The 16369-nt window shown below is 42.4% G+C and overlaps 1 protein-coding gene across 2 annotated transcripts in view; it reads left to right on the forward strand.

Annotated features, from left to right (window-relative positions):
- Positions 1–16369, forward strand: part of arid2 (AT-rich interactive domain 2) — a 70855-nt gene that overhangs the window by 29203 nt on the left and 25283 nt on the right. For both annotated transcript variants that reach the window (XR_010878808.1, XM_067254327.1), the window contains exons 11-12: positions 3742–3909; positions 14133–14205. Coding sequence is in view for 1 of the 2 variants with exons in the window: in XM_067254327.1 (XP_067110428.1) it covers positions 3742–3909; positions 14133–14205 (241 nt within the window). In the remaining variant the exon portion in view is untranslated. The remainder of the gene's footprint in view (positions 1–3741; positions 3910–14132; positions 14206–16369) is intronic.

The following is a 16369-nucleotide window of genomic DNA, read 5'->3' on the forward strand; positions in this document are numbered from 1 at the left end:
GGAGGAGCCATTCAGTGATCTGACGTAGATGGGGCGAAATGACGTAGATAGGGCATTTTTTGATCTGAAAACGGAAGAGAAACTGTTCTTCGGTCTAACTCCACATTTCAGTGCGACAAAGTTTTAGCGCTTTGCACATGCTTTCAGGAACTAATTTCACGCGTATATAATGTACTTATATAACAAAAAAGCAAAACATGGAATTTACTTTACAGGATCTTTAACAGTCTATCTGTCTGGGAACTGAGGAGACCAGTAGTTGGAGTTGTGGGAGAGGAATGTTGTCCCTTTTGTGTCTGATACAGGATTCTTAATGCTCAACGGTCCTGGGTCTTCTTTGTCATATTTTTCCTTTCATGATCCACCAAATGTTTTTAACTGGTGAAAGGTCTGGGCTGCAGGCAGGCCAGTTCAGCACCTGGACTCTTCTATTACGAAGCCATGCAGTTGTAACAGATGCAGGATGTGGTTTAACATTGTTTTCCTCAAATATGCAAGGCCTTCCCTGAAAAAGATGTTGCCTGGATGCAAGCAAATGTTGCTTTAAAACCTGTATATACCTTTCAGCATTGATGGTGAAACAATAATAAATATAGCTGCAAGCAGCGATGCGGGTTCCTCCGCAAGATGGGAAAATATTATAAAAATGTACATTGTAGAAGATCGAGAGTTGGACAACAAGAGAGCAAAACTACTTTGTTTGGCCAACAACAATAGACTGAATGGGGATTTGAACTAATGAGCATGACATGCACCAACTCAGAGAACTGAGTTTCAACATCCATTTACACATTTAGTCTCTACTTTTTACTCTACTCTTAAGGCATGACTATGTTTAACTTAATATCTGCACCTCTCTGTCACCAACTGTCTCTGGAGTGGGGGTGGGGGCTTCACAGGGTGTCTACAGGTATAAACAAGTTAAATTTAAGACCTTTTAATACCACTTCCAAATTAAATTAAAGACCAAACTTACGATGGAAATACAAATCAAAAGTCGAACTATACAGTAATCTTTCCAAGTAAACACTAATGTCTGTTAAATATGAACAGTATGGTAAAATGACAATAATCGGTTGAGTTTAAGAACATTGACTAAATGTGTGTAATGGGAAAGGATGACACAAAAATGTAATTGCTGTCCTAAATTGTATTTATTATTGCACTATGGTGGAAATGGTGGAGCAGAAATGAGCAATTCCATGAATCCCATGGAAACAAAGGCAAATGTGTGAGATGTACTGATGTGGAGCACAAATCGTCCAAGAAGCAGTAATTCTCACGAGTGTTTTTATTTAAATGAATAATCATTGGATTCAGGTCAAAAGTCTATCACTTGAACTGGTTTCATCGCTTAAGACACTCAGTCAGCAGCTTGGCATGCTGGGACATGGAAAGGATTAAACATTTAGACTTTTATCAAGGTAAAAAATTTTGGTTTGTCCTTTTTCATCAATGTCCTCAAAAAAGCAGTCTGCAGAGCTACTGTGTCTGTGGGGTGACTGTCTGTCTCTGGAGGGCTGGCAAGCAGGGCCTGCAGGCAGGGCAGGCCAGCTGAATGAAGCTGTCCAGCTAGAGAGGGATAGTCCAGCAAGGGGTCTGTGATGTTCAGCATTCTCTGTTGTTGCTCTCAGCATCCTCTATTGAACTCTGTTGAACAGGCCTTTGCATGACCCTCCAGACCTGTCAAAGTGAAGAAAGGATCCATGTCAGTTCAGTTGTGAAAAACTTTTTCCATCTTCACTTGACATAAACTACAGTTTTGACTGTGAAATGCAGTGGCATTACTTGAATCCAAATGTGTACTTGAATCCAAATGTGTTGACCTGATGGAGACCCATGCGAAGTCACTCAAAACACGGGTTCGATTCCAGGCAAGAGTATTTAGCTCTAAACTGGTCAATATATACACATCTGACAAAAGACCAGCTCGACCTTTGCCTGTAAACGGTGATTCTGACTGTCAGAGACCTTTAAATAGCCTGACTTACTGAAATTGGCAAAACTAGCCTGGCTAACGTAGGTCGCTTTCTCAGGGCATATGACGAATGAAACAGGCTTGCCTTGAAAAATCTGATATACTGGCTATCTTTAGCAGGCCCTTGTCTACAAAAAGCAGTCCTCCCTGACGTTTTTGGAGTAGAATTGAGTGAAATACAAAATTGTTTACACACTGCCAGTGGGCGAGCCTAACGTCAAAACAATGTACCCCCGGGACGCAATATCACTCCAATTGCAAGTCCACAAAACACAAAAATAATTGGAGCATCTGCTAAAAGCACAATTTCCACATCTCCTAAAGGCTTCCCTCCTCAACCTTTTTCGTGTAGACCTAACTGTAAAATGGTGAACTTATGAACATGACGCGACCAAAACATGGCTGCCGCCTAAGCCTATGCGGTCTCCCTGGCGCATAGGCTTATTACAAAGACTTTCACGCCCCAAATCAAAATTCTGAGCCGACAGGTCTGTGGGGAATTGCTTTTTCTCCTATAGGCTGCCCTCCTCAACCTTTTTGATGGACAATTCGCAGAGATGCAAAATGATTCATTGATTAAAAGCACAGAGGAAAAAAGCTAGAGCTACACTACTTTTCGAGTTCGGTTTTCCGTCACTTCAGACTCACGATCTAAATGTCTAAAAGTGCTAAAACCTTCACCACAATTCAAGGGTAGTGTACTTTCACTAACCCAATCATTGATTCTAGCTTAAAATGTGTACAAACATAATTTCCAGAAAGTATGTGTGTGCGTCTCGCCAAACTCGCTCGTGTGTCAATGGGCAGGATGAGTGTGCGCGCGCTGTGGAGCCATTCAATTGAATTCAATCATATATTGACATATCAAGGTGAAATTGCATATGGTACTTCAGAATTATGTAAACTTGAAGGCACTAACGTTTGAAAAATCATCAGTCAAAATTATATCTGATTTATTAACACAAAGATATTGTTGCAATGTGGACATTTACATACATTTCAGCCATTTTGTATTGCATTCCTTATTCAATTAGACCCTATAGAAAGACATGTATTCTACAAATCTGTAACAAATTTCAAGTCGATTGCATCTATGGTTCATGAGGAGAAGGGTTTTGAAGGTTTTACCAAATTAGGACAGTACAAGACAATTCATAAGTCTGACAATATGGTTCCTTGAGGCTTTTTTGTTCCCCATGCGAAATAAGGCATGTGTACCAATTTTCAGGCATTTTTTAATAATGGGGCGCTGGGGAAATCACGTAGACTTTGGGCATGGCTTATAGCGCCACCTATGGGCGTACATGGGCCAGTAGCGGTCTGGGAGTAGTGAGTGACCTGGTGTATCATTGGGCCAAATTTGAAAAAATCGTGTCAAGGACTTTTTGAGCTATTGAGCCACTTAGCGGAGAAGAGGAAAAATAATAAGAATACTAACAAAAACAATAATAGGGTTTCCTCCTACCGGAGGAACCCTAATAATAATAAGAATACTAACAAAAACAATAGGTATCCTCCTACCGGAGGAACCCTAATAATAAATATGTATGAGAGAGAACAATGGTTGTGCTCTCGCCGAAGGCTTGAGCACACCCAATAATAAGCTCTATATGTAGTTTTTTGTCTAAAACAGTGCAGGAGTACTGCTAGTTAATCAAGATGTAACAAGACTTCGCAACCTGATGGCTGGCTTCCTACTTTTAACTTAATCTCAAGGATTGTGTTTTGAGTACATTTGTATATCCCCTTCTCTTCCTTGGCAGACCTTCTGGTGCGATTAGTATCAGTAGACCTGCACACATTTGGACCGGATGCCCTGACGGCAGTGAGGATAATGGAGCACCAGAGTGCTGGCAGCAGCCAGACGGCAGAGGTGCGGCCACAGCTGGTGGAGCAGGTGCCTGCACCAATGCAGGGGGCTCCCATGCCTGGTAAGTTGCATGGCCTTTATCTTCAAACAAATAATACAGTTTGACTGAAGTCACAGTTTTGCACAATGCCATTTGAAATGTTTGCCAAATGTGATGACAATGATTCAATTCAAGATCACATTGCAAATGTTTAAATCATTGTATGTGGTATTGCTTAAGTTATTTACATTTAGTCATTTAGCAGACGCTCTTATCCAGAGCGACTTACAGTAAGTACAGGGACATTCCCCCGAGACAAGTAGGGTGAAGTGCCTTGCCCAAGGACACAACGTAATTAAGCATGGCGGGGAATCAAACCGGCAACCTTCTGATTACCAGCCCGATTCCCTAACCACTCAGCCACCTGACTCCCCAATTTAAATTTAAAGAGCTTTCTTGCTTGGTGTAGTTATATATGACTGCCCATTGGTATGAGTTTGTGCGGAGCTGGGTGACCCTGGTATGAGTTTAGATGGAGCCGGGGGCCCTTAGCAGGGCAAACTTTTCCCCCCAAGGAGTATATGTGCTCCTAAATGAGAATTTAAGAGCACACAAAAGAAGTTAGGAGCACAGTGAAAGATTTAACAGATTTTACAAACAATTAATTTCATACATATTTATACTGCGTGTGAGTGTGTATGCATGTTCTAAGGGACACATCTGTGGAATATGGAAAGATAAGACGCCAACCAATTGGAAGCATAGATGGTCCAATCGTCTTAAGAAATTCAAAACAGATGTGTTTAGACAGCAATTTCTGTCACCTTAAAATGTGCCAAATGTGTCGTCTTAACACAGATGCAAAATTACAGTAGTGTTTCCCCTACCATTATATTAGGGTGGCGCCCTCCCCCCCCCCCGGAAGGTCAAGTTTTAATTTTAATTTAATATGGTTCCAGATCACAAAATAAGTCATTTAAGGTTACCTTTCCTATAAAACAGGTCTATAGCTTGCTTAACAAACTAAATGGTCTTATGTTATTTATCTTATTTCCACCACGGCATGTCATTTCTGTCTCTACATGGTCGGGCTACATTTCTCTTGTGACGAACACGGCATATGGCCTACCGCATTTTAGAATTTTAAATTAAACCTAAGCTCTGCTTCAAAATAACGAGGAATGGGAACCTTTTATAGAAGTGTAGTGGAATCAAAAGTACACCATCTTTCAAATGTAGTGGAGTAAGTACCACCCCTGGTAACTTGCAATGTTTGCAATTTTATTTTCTTATTGGGGTAGCATAATTACAAAGCCATGAAGAGGAGGCCGGGTTATAAATGTGTTCCCTTGCAAAAGTTGGTGTTTCCGCTGAAAGGTTTTGTATACCCCTGCTAAATGTTGCATTTTGTCCCTCATTTCAGCAGTGTAGACTAGCTAACTGTCAAAGGGGATATGCCCTGCTAGCTAAAGGTTTACCATAGTGGAGCAGCTAAGACAGCTTTTTTAAATTAGTCATTATATAAATACTCTGCCGCTTCGCATTCGGTCGCGAACCTCTCCAGTGAGAGCTGAAAGTCACGGCCCAATGAAGCCATCAGGACCACATCATCCGCAAAAAGCAGCGACCCGATCCTGAGGTCACCAAACCGGACCCCCTCAACGCCCTGGCTGCGCCTAGAAATTCTGTCCATATAAGTTATGAACAGAATCGGTGACAAAGGGCAGCCCTGCCAGAGTCCAACCCTCACCGGGAACAGGTTCGACTTACTGCCGGCAATGCGGACCAAACTCTGGCACCGGTCGTACAGGGACTGGACAGCCCCGATCAGGGAATCCGGTACCCCGTACTCCCGGAGCACCCCCTACATGAGCCCCCGAGGGACACGGTCGAACGCCTTTTCCAAATCCACAAAACATGTGGTAGACTGGTTGGGCGAACTCCCATGCACCCTCCAGGACCCTGCCGAGGGTGTAGAGCTGGTCCACAGTTCCAAGAACGAGATCGCGAATACAAGCGGCCGAAATTAGTTTTCTCCGCAGAGTGTCCGGGCTCTCCCTTAGAGATAGGGTGAGAAGCTCGGTCATCCTGGAGGGGCTCAGAGTAGAACCGCTGCTCCTCCGTGTCGAGAGGGGCCAGTTGAGGTGGCTCGGGCATCTGATAAGGATGCCTCCTGGACGCCTCCCTGGTGAGGTGTTCTGGGCACGTCCCACTGGGAAGAGGCCCCGGGGAAGACCCAGGACACGCTGGAGGGACTATGTCTCTCGGCTGGCCTGGGAACGCCTCGGGGTCCCCCAGGAAGAGTTGGTGGAAGTGGCCGGGGAGAGGGAAGTCTGGGCCTCCCTGCTTAGATTGCTGCCCCCGCGACCCGTACCCTGGAAAAGCGGCAGATGATGGATGGATGGATGGATAAATACTCTGCGTATATACCATATATACAGTATATGTATATCATATTATTGTATCATCAATAATACATATAATTGTACAGTGAGTAGTTCTGACCTCAAAGTGTAATTGGTTGAAAGCAGTAAAATATTAGAGTTTTAATGATATGTTGGGTAAAACCTGTCAAGTGCTGGTATTACTTTGCCACTCGTTTGTTAGCTTTGGTCACCAGGGGTGAGTTGCATAAACTTAGTTTAAGACTAGTCTTAGACTGTCTTAAATTGTCAGGTTCGACTAGTCTAATTAAGCCTGTCTGTTAGCAAAGTTAGCCACCTCTCCCCCTGGCTAAGCCTTGCGGTAAGGGCTTAGTTGCTATGCCAACCACCTGTTAGTACGTCATTATCTTAGTATAATTTATTACAAAAGGAGTTAAGTTTGTTAATTTTAACTGCGTCTGCTTTTCTGCTAAAATGTCATTTTATGAAACGAGTGAGTAGATGACAACAAGTAGATAAGTATTTGGACATTGACACAATTTTCATCATTTTGGCTCTGTATACCACCACAATGGATTTGAAATGAAACAATCAAGATGTGCTTTAAGTGCAGACTTTCAGCTTTAATTTCAGGGTATTTACATCCAAATCAGGTGAACGGTGTAGGAATTACAACACTTTTTTGTAGCCCCCCCTTTTTAAGGGACCAAAAACTAACATAATCATAAATCTAATTGTCACTTTTAATACTTGGTTGCAAATCCTTTGCAGTCAATGACAGCCTGAAGTCTGGAACCCATAGACATCACCAGACGCTGGGTTTCGTCCCTGGTGATGCTCTGCCAGGCCTCTACTGCAACTGTCTTCAGTTCCTGCTTGTTCTTGGGGCATTTTCCCTTCAGTTTTGTCTTTAGCAAGTGAAATGCATGCTCAATTGGATTTAGGTCAGGTGATTGACTTGGCCATTGCAGAACATTCCACTGATTTGCCTTAAAAAACTCTTTGGTTGCTTTCGCAGTATGCTTCGGGTCATTGTCCATCTGCACTGTGAAGCGCCGTCCTATGAGTTCTGAAGCATTTGGCTGAATCTGAGCAGATAATATTGCCCGAAACACTTCAGAATTCATCCTACTGCTTTTGTCAGCAGTCACATCATCGATAAATACAAGGGAACCAGTTCCATTGGCAGCCATACATGCCCACACAATAACACTACCTCCACCATGCTTCACTGATGAGGTGGTATGCTTTGGATCATGAGCAGTTCCTTCCCTTCTCCATACTCTTCTCTTCCCATCATTCTGGTACAAGTTGATCTTGGTCTCATCTGTCCATAGGATGTTGTTCCAGAACTGTACAGGCTCTTTAGATGTTTTTTGGCAAACTCTAATCTGGTCTTCCTGTTTTTGAGACTCACCAATGGTTTACATCTTGTGGTGAACCCTCTGTATTTACTCTGGTGAAGTCTTCTCTTAATTGTTGACTTTGACACAGATACGCCTACCTCCTGGAGAGTGTTCTTGATCTGGCCAACTGTTGTGAAGGGGTTTTTCTTCACCAGGGAAAGAATTATTCTGTCATCCACCACAGTTGTTTTCCGTGGTCTTCCGGGTCTTTTGGTGTTGCTGGTGTTGTTTTAAGAATGTACCAAACAGTTGATTTGGCCACACCTAATGTTTTTGCTATCTCTCTGATAGGTTTGTTTAGATTTTTCAGCCTAACGATGGCTTGCTTCACTGATGGTGACAGCTCTTTGGACTTCATATTGAGAGTTGACAGCAACAGATTCCAAACACAAATACCATACTTGAAATGAACTCTAGACCATTTATCTGCTCCTTGTCAATGAAATAACGAACTCCCTTTATGAGGGAATAACATACACCTGGCCATGGAACAGCTGAGCAGCCAATTGTCCAATTACTTTTGGTCCCTTAAAAAGGGGGGGGGCACATATAAAATGTATTGTAATTCCTACACCGTTCACCTGATTTGGATGTAAATACCCTGAAATTAAAGCTAAAAGTCTGCACTTAAAGCACATCTTGATTGTTTCATTTCAAATCCATTGTGGTGGTATACAGAGCCAAAATGATGAAAATTGTGTCAATGTCCAAATACTTATGGACCTAACTGTAAGTTAATAAGCTTAAAAACGCATACACAATTTTTCAATTACAGCTTTTTCAATATTGTATTCCTCCAACAGATATAGGTTTTCATCAGGTTTAAATGTATCAATCTTTCGTCATTGTGTCGCCTTTTGTCCGCCATCTTTTTTTCTTATTTTACCCATAATGCAAAGCGCAACAGGCTATCTTAGTCAGTTTTACTTTAGTCACTAATAGTGCATCTTTATGCAACAGGTAAATTGAAGTGTCTATGGCAAGTCGGACTTAAAGTTACATTTAAGTCTAAGACTAGGTCTATTTTTGTGCAACTGGCCCCAAGGATAGTTGTGTCATGCTATGGCATAACTACCTGGGTAGTTGTTGAGAGGATGGGAGAGATCACAGCCCTTACCAACACAGTGAAGATATGTTGCAATTGGAACAGTGTAGGATGAACTCCAATAGCTTCATATTTAACATGCCTTAAAAATTTGACAGCCAGCCTTACCAATGCACTTGACATACCTGAAGAGATTGAGGGATAACCTACTTTTTGAATGGTGCCACAGATGGATATATTGCACAAGTGTTTGTCAGAAAACAGTCTTTGGGGACATTCTCTAAACTTTTAACCTCTTAACTTTCCCTTTCATCACACACAGAAACGTTCTTATGTATTCTATTATTCAACATTAATAATCATTATTACAATATCAAGAGAAATGATCAACAACAATTTAATTTGTCACCCTCTGTAGAATGCTATCATGTTTTTAATAACACTATAACATCTGATTTAATGTGATGAAGTATGTATGAAAACTAGTAGAGCGCGTTAACGTGAGACTGTTATTGGGCGATAAAAAAAATATCGCCGTTAATCTATTCTTAAAGTTGGGTTGGGAGCTGGGTCTATACTACGCAAGCTATGATGACTTTCACCTTGATATTTTAGCGAGGATGTATACCTAGCCGAATTGCACTGTAGGGGGCGAGAACGAGTCTTCGAACCTGTGTGTATGCCTTGTGTATGAAATTATCACATCAAACGTGACGTGCTAACATGGATGCAGCTATGAAGCCACCTGGTTTGCGTCAGGGAAAATTTATTTTTAAGAAGCTTCCCAATGGAAACCTCGACAAGACTAAGGTTGTTTGCACCTTGTGCTATGCGGAATTAGTTTACTGTAGGAGTTCTTTGAGTCTCAAATACCACCTAAACGCAAAGCATCCCTTAGCTAATGCGGAAGATGCCGGGCCAAGCACTGATGTAGCGCAGTGGAAGAGTCGTCGTCAAACTACAATGTTTGAGTGCAACAGAGGCAAGCTCGTCAGCACAGCTCTATCAGCCAAGCTAACTAATCTAATAAACCGTTAATAAACACAAGTACATGTTATTGAACATAATTTATTTTCATCACCAATTATCATAGTAGAACAGCTTTCTCAAGCAGTTTGTGATGCATTTTGGAAACAGGAGATGAACTCCTGGTCTAATGCGCCACCTGGCTTGAGAAACCCGTTCTCAAAGACTTACTTTTAGTCATTATTTGGGTAGCACACATATTCTGAATGCCTTCGGCGGAATTCAAATGAGCCATTTCAATCTAGATTAATCTAGATTAACGCCAAGATTACAGTGAGATTAATCTAAAAAAAAATTATCTATGCCCACCACAAATTAAAACATGTAATTTGCCACGGTTGTAAGGTGCTGAAAAAGGTTTTTAAAAAATGCACTTTGAAAATGCTTGAATTTGACTTTGGAAAAGGTGTAAAAACCCTGCTTGCGTTAGAGCCAACAATTATGAATAGTAATACCTTTTTATACTAGTATGGATAAAGTATTTGATAACCATGATCTGAGTAGATATGTCATGCTATGCCAGGTTGCCTTGCGTTGTCATGTCCTAAGAATTTCAGTGCTCGGTCTGACCCTGTGTTGTTCTGTGCATCTGACAATAAAAGACTTGAACTTGAAAGTTTGGAACGCCCTATAAATAGCTGGTAAATTTCAGTTACTAGTAACCTTCAAGTTGTGTGAAACATGCTCACTGGTTGAGTTGATAACCTGTTCGCTAGGTTAAACATAACATACTACAGTGTAGGAAACATTACGGAGCACGGAGTGTGTTATTCGGCTACAATCTGTGAATAAAGGAGCTAGAGCTAGCTATGTCAAAAAACGCCAGTGTGTGTATGTAACATAAGCGTATTTAAGAGGTTTAAAAATATAATCCACTTCTGTAAAGTGATCACTGCAAACTCTGAATCCGGGGGCAACTGGTGGGCTTTGGCACGTTATAACTACAAGCCATTTTCGTAAAACCGGTTGCTGCTTGGGTAGGACATAGTAGTGAATGACTTCTGTCCTGTAAAATGTGTTTGTACAACCTGGGGCTATACAATAAGATCCTACTTTGAACCTTGTTTTAGCTGGTTCGTTTGAAGCCGTTTCTACCTCTGTTCTCCCTGACAATCTGTCAATGTCAATCTTGATGACTGCTAGCAGCTGTCAGTCACAGTACCTAACCATTCTCGTGACGTCACAGACATGACGATTCAAAGATGGCCGCACCCTGTGGTAAAGTTTAAAACGTTTTTAATAACAAATGGAACATTTTGCTCTTTTAGTTGTCAGATAGTTTTGTGATCTTATTTTAATAATAATATGAGCCGTACTTCATAAATCAGTTCAGTTCCACTTTAAGGATGGATTTTGAATATTCAATATATTACATTACATTTGCATTTTATTCATTTAGCAGACACTTTTATGCAAAGCGACGTAAAAATTGTGCACATAAAGTCCAGTATAAAATCAAGGTTCAGAAGTGCGTAGTTCTACAGTAACAGTCTAAACAGTTTGTATTTACTAGCAACATCGCTTTTGAGCATTTAATATGAACATTCCAGCATTTATCTGAATCTTTGGGGAAAAAAAAACTTTGGTTTACATTTACATTTACATTTATTCATTTAGCAGACGCTTTTATCCAAAGCGACTTCCAAGAGAGAGCTTTACAAAGTGCATAGGTCACTGATCATAACAACAAGATAGCCAAAAAACATCGCGAGTAGCCAAAACATGAAGCACACATTGTGAACAACCAAAGTAAGTGCCAAAGGGCAGAACCATAAGAGCATGTAGTTAAACAAGTCACAACCAAACAACATGAACAGCTATAAGTGCAAGTGTACCTGTGAAAAAAAAAAAAAAAAAAAAAAAAAGCAAGCAACAGTAATAAAACAATATATCACAGCGAGAACCAAAACATTTAAATCAGTTACCACTAACCACAAGAGCAACAAGTCTCTAAGCAAGAGTCATTGTGATCCTTGAGGAAACTAACATCGGGTCAAGCGAACCGTTCCTAAATACCGTTGTACTCCCGGAACAAGTGCGTCTTGAGCCTTTTCTTGAAGGTGGAGAGACAGTCAGTGTCTCTGATGGAGGTGGGGAGTTGATTCCACCACTGGGGGGCCAGACAGGAGAAGAGCTTGTGTTGGGACCGGGCGGTCTTGAGCGGTGGGACCACCAGGCGGTTGTCTGAAGAAGACCGTAGGTGGCGGGTGGGGGTGTAAGGCTGCAGGAGAGACTTGATGTAGACGGGTGCAGTCCCGTTCACTGCTCGGAAGGTCAATACCAGGGTCTTGAATCTGATACGGGCCATGATAGGTAGCCAGTGGAGAGAGATGAGGAGCGGGGTAACATGGGAGCGTCTGGGTAGATTGTAGACCAGGCGGGCCGCCGCGTTCTGAATCCTCTGAAGAGGGCGGGTTGCACATGCTGGGAGACCAGCGAGCAGAGAGTTGCAATAGTCCAACTTGGAGAGGACGAGTGCTTGGACTAGCAGCTGGGTGGAGTGCTCAGACAGGTATCTCCTGATCTTCCGGATGTTGTAGAGGGTGAATCTACACGACCGGGAGACCGCAGCAATGTGGGCCGTGAGGGAGAGCTCGTCGTCCATGGTAACCCCAAGGTTCCTGGCAGAGGATGAAGGGGTCACCGTCGCAGATCCCAGGGTGATTGAGAGATCGTGGGAGATGGAGGGTTTAGCCGGGATGATGAGAAGTTCTGTTTTGGCGAGGTTCAGCTGGAGGTGGTGCTCGGTCATCCAGGCGGAGATGTCTATGAGGCAGGCCTCAATCCTAGCTGAGATCCCCGGATCGGTCGGGGGGAACGACAGGTACAGCTGCGTGTCGTCAGCGTAGCAGTGGTAGGAGAAGCCATGGGAGGTGATGATTGGTCCAAGTGAGGTGGTGTACAGAGAGAAGAGGAGGGGTCCAAGGACGGAGCCCTGTGGGACACCAGTGGAGAGCTGGCGAGGGCCCGACAGTTTGCCTCCCCAGGAAACCTGGTAGGATCTTCCCGACAGGTAGGATGAGATCCACTGGAGTGCAGTGCCAGTGATGCCCATCTCAGAAAGTCTGGCGAGCAGGATCTGGTGGTTAACCGTATCAAACGCTGCAGAAAGGTCCAGCAGAATGATAACGGATGACCTGGAAGCCGCTCTGGCAGACTGGAGGGCAGTGGTGACTGAAAGGAGGGCAGTCTCTGTGGAGTGGCCAGTCTTGAAGCCCGATTGGTTGGGGTCAAGCAGGTTGTTCTGAGAGAGAAAGTTAGACAGTTGGTTAGATACAGCACGTTCAATTGTTTTTGAAAGGAAGGGTAACAGTGATACCGGTCTGTAGTTCTGGAGAACGGCAGGGTTAAGGGAGGGTTTTTTGAGTAGAGGGGTAACTCTAGCCTGTTTGAAGGCAGAGGGGAAGGTGCCAGAGGTGAGAGAGGAGTTTAGGACATGGAGAAGAAAAGTTATGATGGAGGGGGAGATGGTTTGAAAGAGAGGGGAGGGTATAGGATCAAGGGGACAGGAGGTGGGGCGATGAGAGAGAATGAGGTCAGAGATCTCTGCCTCAGACAGGGGAGAAAAAGAGTTTAGACATTTAGTTGGGTCAGACAGAAGTCAGGGCTGATTTAACCAAATTCTACAATGGCCCTAATTATGTAAACAAAGCCAGGGTCTCACTCGGCGGCAAGTACCCTGAAACTCGATCTCTAGCTAGCTACCTATTGACCAATTTAGCTGCTATACCCTTACCCTCTGTCAAAGAGGCAAATAATTAGCAAAACACAAATGAATGAAACAAACTCTGGTTACTTACAGTCAGATGGCAGTCACGAAGTACACTCAGTAAGACACTATTAGCTCTGAATCTGATTACAGAAGTCAGGGCTGATTTAACCAGATTCTACAATGGCCCTAATTATGTAAACAAAGCCAGGGTCTCACTCGGCGGCTAGTACCCTGAAACTCGATCTCTAGCTAGCTACCTATTGACCAATTTAGCTGCTATACCCTTACCCTCTGTCAAAGAGGCAAATAATTAGCAAAACACAAATGAATGAAACAAACTCTGGTTACTTACAGTCAGATGGCAGTCACGAAGTACACTCAGTAAGACACTATTAGCTCTGAATCTGATTACAGAAGTCAGGGCTGATTTAACCAAATTCTACAATGGCCCTAATTATGTAAACAAAGCCAGGGTCTCACTCGGCGGCAAGTACCCTGAAACTCGATCTCTAGCTAGCTACCTATTGACCAATTTAGCTGCTATACCCTTATCCTCTGTCAAAGAGGCAAATAATTAGCAAAACACAAATGAATGAAACAAACTCTGGTTACTTACAGTCAGATGGCAGTCACGAAGTACACTCAGTAAGACACTATTAGCTCAAACGATTAAACTATTAGTTTAATCCATGTGTTGATCAATTCACTTCTCAAAACTTCTCTCTCTACAGCAGCAAGAGTTCCTGTTCAGTCCACTCCACCCGGTATTATGGAACTTGATGGAGAGAAGTTTACAATACAATGGTGAGTTGTAAGACAAAAATGTACATTCTATGAATGAAATATTAGGGATGGCGCATTCAAACATTTTAAAATGGTTGATCCAGTTGTCATAATTGTAGGCCTGTTTTGCCATACAGCGCTGCATGTACAGTTCTGCTGTGTGTTTGCTATGTTTACATTAAAGGTCACATGCTGTTTTTGGATGCTTTTATATAGGCCTTAGTGGTCCCCTAATACAGTATCTGAAGTCTCTTTCCCAAAATTCAGCCTTGGTGCAGAATTACAGCCACTACGAGCAGTCCCACAATGAGCTTTCCTCAGAACAAGCTGTTTCGGTGTCTGTTGCTTTAAATGCTATTGAGGAGGAGGAGCACCATGCACTAATGTTTACAGTGGATGTATCGCAATGGCTCGTAGCCCAGTTGCTGTAAGATGCCTCGAATTTGCCCATTCTCATCTGATCACCCTGGTTTGCAGAGGTGCACACTAATAGTCATTTCAATGGGGGGAAAGGCGGATATCTCGCGCACCATAACACCAACAGCAGAACGGTTATCCAAATAACAAAGAAGTGTACAACACTCGCATTACAGTGTGTGTATTCACACACATACTTTATGCTATTTACCTTTACATTAGCGACAGTAGCTGAGCTGTTAGCTGTTAGCTGCAGAGCTAATTTTACAGCCACTTTCTGAAGGTGACATTCTGACATGATGAAAGGTAGCAAGTTAGGTAACCATATACAGTAAAGCAACAAAATGAGCATTAGTTGACTTACTTATCCGAGGTTGGTAGCCGGACCAAGGAGTTGGTACTGATCCAGAATGTAATTTTAGACGGTCAGCAAGGCCCGCTTTGTATTGGCCCAAGTTGAGGAAAGACTCGTGGCTGAAATGTTTGGCGCAGACATACAAAACTTTGGGAAATTGTGTCTGCACATCAGAAAATAAAATTAAGACACTGGTTCTTCAGAGGCTCGGATGAAGGAATTGTAAAAAGACTTGTTTTCATTTGTACATCCAAACACTGAGCAACTGTTATGCTTCGTTCGTTTGCAAGCCATGATGTCTCTTGAGGAAAAAAATGATATTGCACTGGCATGGTCGTAGCTCAGATTCTCATGGGTGGGCCAGAGAAAGGGGAGGTAACCTTCCTCCTTGTGACATCACAAGGAGAGGATTTTCTAAACCGAGCGTTTGAGCTTTCATTTTCTCAAAGGCGGAGAAGAATACCCAGGGCTTGGTTTATACCTATAAAAATTTCTAGCCACTGGGGGACCAAAGGCAGACTAGGAGAACTCATATTATTGTTAAATAACCTCCTAAAGTGAAGTTTTCATGTCATGGGACCTTTAACGTTAGTATTTTTTCCTTTGTGCTATGCAATGCTGTAAAATTGTCTTGTATATTCTGTATCACGTTCACGAAAGACACCGACAACTGACCGAGGTGGCTAAATTCATAAGAACATTGTTCCTGTTGTATGCCATTTGAGGGTTGCTATATCCATGCCCCAAGAAATCAACTGAGGAGGCTAAAGTGGTAGAAATAATGTTCTTATCCTATGCTTGCTGAGGCTCGTTTCAACAACCGACCGAGGAGTAGGCTTGAGTCATCAAGTTACAGTTGATTACCGTATTTTTCGGAAATAAAACCGCGCTTTTTTGCCGTGGCAATAATAATTGCGTTACATGACATAAGAATTGCGTTACCTGTCAACACACAAACGTCCATGTGAAGCTAATAATTCTCGTATGCGGAATTAAACCAAAACACAAGCAAAATTAAAAACTTTAATTAGCTTTCCCCGGTGTGATTTTGAAAGTAAAAAAAAATACTGGGTGATAAAACGCACATCTAGGAAAAGTCAAGAAACCAGGTCAAATTGTTTCTCTTCAATGGACCCAAATGACCCCCGCTCGGTGCTTCTAGTGTTTGTTTGTATTTTTCATGCTCAAGAATGTACCCTCAAAAATGTGTAAATTGGGTTGTATTACCGTTTCATCCATTTTAGGTGTAAATAACCAGAACCATTTTTAAGGAAAAATGCTCCGTTTTCATTATGTTTTTTTGGAATAACAAAATAGCCTAATGGATTTACAAAACACGAGACAACAAATCACTAATCGACCTACACGGACCCTTATCTTTCGCATTAAGTGTGGCTACCACATCTTAAATGT

Source organism: Osmerus mordax, chromosome 17 (genome assembly GCF_038355195.1).
Source record: "Osmerus mordax isolate fOsmMor3 chromosome 17, fOsmMor3.pri, whole genome shotgun sequence".
NCBI lineage: Eukaryota > Metazoa > Chordata > Actinopteri > Osmeriformes > Osmeridae > Osmerus > Osmerus mordax.